The sequence below is a fragment of the Parus major genome, unplaced genomic scaffold (assembly GCF_001522545.3).
Source record: "Parus major isolate Abel unplaced genomic scaffold, Parus_major1.1 Scaffold566, whole genome shotgun sequence".
Classification (NCBI taxonomy): domain Eukaryota; kingdom Metazoa; phylum Chordata; class Aves; order Passeriformes; family Paridae; genus Parus; species Parus major.
Window position 1 is genome coordinate 4,270 of NW_015379454.1, and position 4,562 is coordinate 8,831.

Genomic DNA, 4,562 nt, shown 5'->3' on the forward strand with positions numbered 1-4,562 from the left:
CGGAGGGTTTAGGGAGGAGGGCACGGCCCTGCGGAGGGGAGCGGAGAGGGGTCAGGGGCTTCGCGGAGGGTTTAGGGAGGAGGAGGAATTTACGCACTGCAGCAGGGCAGCGAGGCGGCGGTCCTGAGCAAGGCGCGGAGCGACATCTCCGAGGCTCTGAGGGAAGAATGCGCGGTCAGAACTGCCTAGGGAGGGAGGGCACCGGGAACCTCCCGGGAACCAGGGGAGAGCGGCGGCACCGAAACCCCCACGCTCCCCTCAGCGCGCCGCCATCTTACCCAGATCCCAGCGCGCCGCGCTGCGATTGGATGGAGGAGATGCCAATCTCCGTGATTCGTGCGGTGATTGGTCAGACTCCGCTTAATCCCGCCCTAATCGCTGCAAAGCCGCCGTCTGGCGACTCGGCCCCGCCCAAACCCGCCCTAAGCCCCGCCCCAAACGGCCGTCCCCGCCCATATACGGCTTCGCTCCGCCCTAGGCCACGCCCTCTTTACCATATTAGGCTCTCCATAGGCCGCTCATTGCCCATATATGGATAGCCACGCCCCTCCCTCCCCTGGCCCCGCCCCCTAAGGGCACGGCCTGTCTCCGCGGCGACGCGGGCGTGGGAGGACCCGGATGTGGCTCGGTCCCAACATGGCGGCGGCGGCCGAGTGAGGCCTGAGGGGGCCCGGCGGGGGAGGGGCTGAGCTGGGAGGAATTTCGGGATTTCGGGGGGAATCTGGAGTTTGGAGACCCGCCCTCCCCTCCCGGGGAAAAGGAATTCCGTGGTGATGGAGTTGGGAGCTTGGGGATGGGCTTTGGGGCAGTTTGAGGATCTCTAAATCCCTGGGAGGGGGGGCGGAAGCAACAGCCTTGGGGAACTCTGGAATTGTCGGAGAGCATCGGGATATGGATTTAAACACCCCCCGCCCTAAAAACACCCCAAGAGGGGAGGTCTGGGGTGCTCCTGAGGGAATTCCCTTCTTCCCCGTGCAGCACTTTTCCCGGAGGACCTGGAATGCGGAGCTGAGGCAGGAAAGTTTTCCCTTCGTGGAAGGTAGGAAACGGATCGGGAATTAATTCCCAGAATTTTTTATCTCACGGGGATTTTTGGGGTCTCCTCCCCACGAGCTCTCGGATAGATTTTTCCAGCGTTTCTTATGGATTTGGGTCAGGAATTCCAAGACAGGGGAGCACTGGGATTCCTCAGGAATGTTCTGACTCTTCAAAATCAGCGTTTTCCCCCAATTTTGGTGGAGTGGAAAGGGAAATCACCATCCCCACTGGATTTTTGTGGTGTTCCTGTCACCGCTCCTCAACGGAAAAGGAGGAAAATGGGAAAAAGTTTGGGCTTTTAGTTGTGTTTTCCCTGTCATTTAGTGAATTTTCAAATAATTAATGTTGGCACAGAGGGATTGGCCCGTGGTCGGCTTGGAAATAAGTGGAAATTTGGTTTGTGGGGAATATCCAGATGTGGAAAAGATCCAGCAATCCTTTGGAAATGGCCAAAAACTTCTCCCTCCCCCCATTCCCTGCCGGGGTTTGGGGGCAAAATTTGATCACCAACATCTTGTCAATTCCATGTGGGATGAGCGGAAATCTCTCCGGATTTTCCAGGAAGAAATTCCCAAGGATATTCCTGGCAGAGGTTTTAATTAATCTTTTAATTTGTTCGTTCTCTTGGGATGAAACCTGGGCTCCCTGGAGCCCTGGGAGGAATATCTGGGTTTTCTGGAGGTGTTCCCGAAGCAGCCCCAGCAGGGATTTGCCGTTTTCCTGGATTTTAGTGAACCAGATCATCGTGGGATCGTTACTGATTAATTGGTTCCAATTAATTGGCCCTTCCTTTGCCCCAAGCTGGAGATTCCCAACGTTCCTCCCTCTCTCTGCCCCTGCACTTCCAGCTCTGGGGGAACTTCCTGCTGCAGGAAGGGAGATGAATTCTGCCAGAATTCCACTTTCCCACTTTTTCCCTTCTTCTCCCCTTTCCTGCTTCTCCTTTTCCCGTTCCTTCCTCCTTCCCCTTCCCTCCCATCCCGGTTTTCCCCGTGATCAGGGAAGCTTTGAGCAGTGGATCCCCTTTTCCCAGGAGTTTGGATTTCCTCTTCCCCTTCCCGGGTTTTTCAGCTTTGGAGGCTCCTGGATTCACCGGATTCCTGGAATTCCGGGATTCCTCCGGGCAAAGGCTGACTCTTCTCCTCCTCTTCCTCCTCCTCCTCTTCCTCTTCCTCCTCCTCCTCCTCCGGCAGATCCAGCTGGGCCAGTCCAACCCGCCTTTCCCGGCCGGAGCGCTCCGGCCTTCCCGGCCTCTCTTTGCCGGGAGTGTCATCCCTTGCCAGGGAACCCCGGCAGGGAATTCCAGCCCAGGGCAGTGACCCGCAGCTCCGGGACCTGTTGTGAGGAGAACAAGCCCTGGGAGCAGCCTGCCCCTGCTCCCTGCAGGATCCCAGCTCCAGGGATCACCGGGATCACCGGGATCAGCAAAACGCGCTTTCGCCGGTCCCGCTGCGATCCCGGGACACTTTGAACCGTCCCTGTGAGGAGCTGCTTCCCAAGGATCCCAAACTCCTGCAGCTGGAAGGTTTTCATGGAAGATGTGGATTTGGAGGGTCTGGAGTCTCTTCCTGTTCTGGCTGATAGCAGGAAAATAATTCCCCAAAAGGAAAAGGAAAAAAAAAACAAACCAAACAGCTCAGGGATTTTCCAAGGGAGACTTTGGCTCTTCTGTTTTCTTCCCAAAAGGATCAAACCCAGCATGAGTTCAGGATTCAGGGAACTTTAGGGGGAAAACAAACCCCAGGAATAAGCAGTGGGAATACCAGGTAAGTTTTTCAGCCGGTGGAGTTTTCTCTCAGCGTCCCCTGAGGGATCCCAAGGAGGCTCAGGAGATTCCCTGGGAATCCCTTTGTGTTCCCTCGGGATCTACCCTGACTTTCCCTGGGGGTTCTCCCCATCTTCCTGGGGCTCTCTGGTTCTTTAGGAATCTCAGGGGAAAATGGAGCAATTTGGGGCAAAGAGAGGAGAAATGGGATGGATGGACCAGCTCCACACAGGAGGGGGAGAAAAAATGGGAATATTGGAATTTGGGAAGCGGGATGAAGCCAAATGCGTCGTCAGGAATGCCCTGATGCTGTTTGTTTTCCTGAAATTCACCCACCCGCAGTCTGAAAATCCTGAAATCCCATTTCAGTCCCTCCCTGGACGCTCCCCTGCCCTATCAGCAGTCAGAAAATCAGTGACATCCGATTTTCTGGGATTTGGGGTTTATGGGAAGCGCCTCCATCCACCTTTTTATCCCCTTTTCCATCCCAGTACGATTCTCACCAGGATCCAGCCTAAATGCCACTGATTTGGGGGGGAATTTCAGGGAAAATACAGGAATATTCCAGCTGGTGTGGACCCAGTTCCTTGTTAATTGGTAACTAATTAAACCCAGCTGGGATCCCAGGAATGCAGCCTGGGAAGGGCTGAGGGATAAGTTCACCCCTCTGGAATTCTTCAGGACCCCTCTGCCCCTGACCAGTGCCACCAGTTTTTCCTCAATCATCTGAAGTTTTTGGGGATCTTTTTTGGGATGAAATCCTGTGGTTTTGGTGTCCAGAAGCCCTGGATTCTGCACTTGCCCGACTTTCTGACCCACCTGGGCCATCCTCGGATATTTCCCGTGCAATTCCCAGCAGGAAAAGCCCAAATGCAGCAGGTTTTAATCCTCCCACTCCAAATTCAGCTACGATTTTCCCCAAACCAGGAGGATTTTCCATCTGAAAATGGGATTTAGGCAATCCAGGGATGGATCCCAGCAGTGTCCTGGAAAGGTGGAAGGAAGGATCAGCCTAGGATGAGAAAGGAAAATGAGGAATATGCAGAATTCTGGCAGTTTTTGGCTGGGGTCCAAGTGGAGGAGGAGGAAAACTTCGTAATGGATCATTGATTTAAGGAGAAAACCTTTAATATTGGGAAAAACCAGTGAGAAAACCTTGGAAGCCTTGGGGTTCTGGAGCCTGGAAATGGAAGGAAGCAGCAGGAAATTGGCACTGGGAAAAATGGAAATGGGAAAAATGGACCCACTTGGGATTTTTGGGGCCATTCCCAGTGGGATTCATGGCCCCACTGAGATCACATTCCCAAAACCCTCCCAGCTCAGCTGGTTCTGGGCCTGGAAACTGCAGGAAAAACATGGAAAAAGAGGGAATGAAATCAGTCAAATCCTCAGATTGTGCCCCAGAGATCCTGGCACTGGGAAAAGCGGATTTTTGGGGCTTTTTGAGGTGTTTTAAATCTGTTTGTTGGCGCAGGTGAGGTAACTGATGGATTAATCCCATTCCCAAGTGGGAATTTCAGGCGCTCCTGGCGTTTCCAAGCTTGGATTTGGGGAAAAACGGGAAGTAACGGGATCAAAGTGGGGGATGTTGGACAGAAGTGGCAATGGATGGATAAAAACCCTTCCAACAGCGGGATTTTTGGGGTCCATCCCAACGTGTTTCATCCCAACATTCCCAATTTATTTCATCCTAACGATGGGATTTGGGCACCCATCCCATTCCCAGGGACGTTCCCCATCGTAACCCTGGATTTCAGGG

General features: G+C 53.7%; 1 protein-coding gene and 1 long non-coding RNA gene across 2 annotated transcripts in view; one reads left to right on the top strand and one right to left on the bottom strand.

Annotated features, from left to right (window-relative positions):
• The window catches only part of MRPS12 (mitochondrial ribosomal protein S12), a 1,142-nt gene extending 818 nt beyond the window's left edge, over window positions 1-324 (bottom strand). The window contains exons 1-2 of the mRNA XM_015616636.2: window positions 279-324; window positions 98-156 (exon numbers count right to left, since the gene is read on the bottom strand). Coding sequence (XP_015472122.1) covers window positions 98-146 — 49 coding nt within the window. The 5' untranslated portion in view covers window positions 147-156; window positions 279-324. The remainder of the gene's footprint in view (window positions 1-97; window positions 157-278) is intronic.
• A 257-nt stretch (window positions 325-581) lies between these two features.
• On the top strand, window positions 582-2,225 carry LOC117243813. Its single transcript, XR_004495722.1, has 3 exons — window positions 582-653; window positions 979-1,039; window positions 1,158-2,225. It is a non-coding gene; the product is annotated as an uncharacterized LOC117243813 (long non-coding RNA).
• Window positions 2,226-4,562: the final 2,337 nt, after the last annotated feature.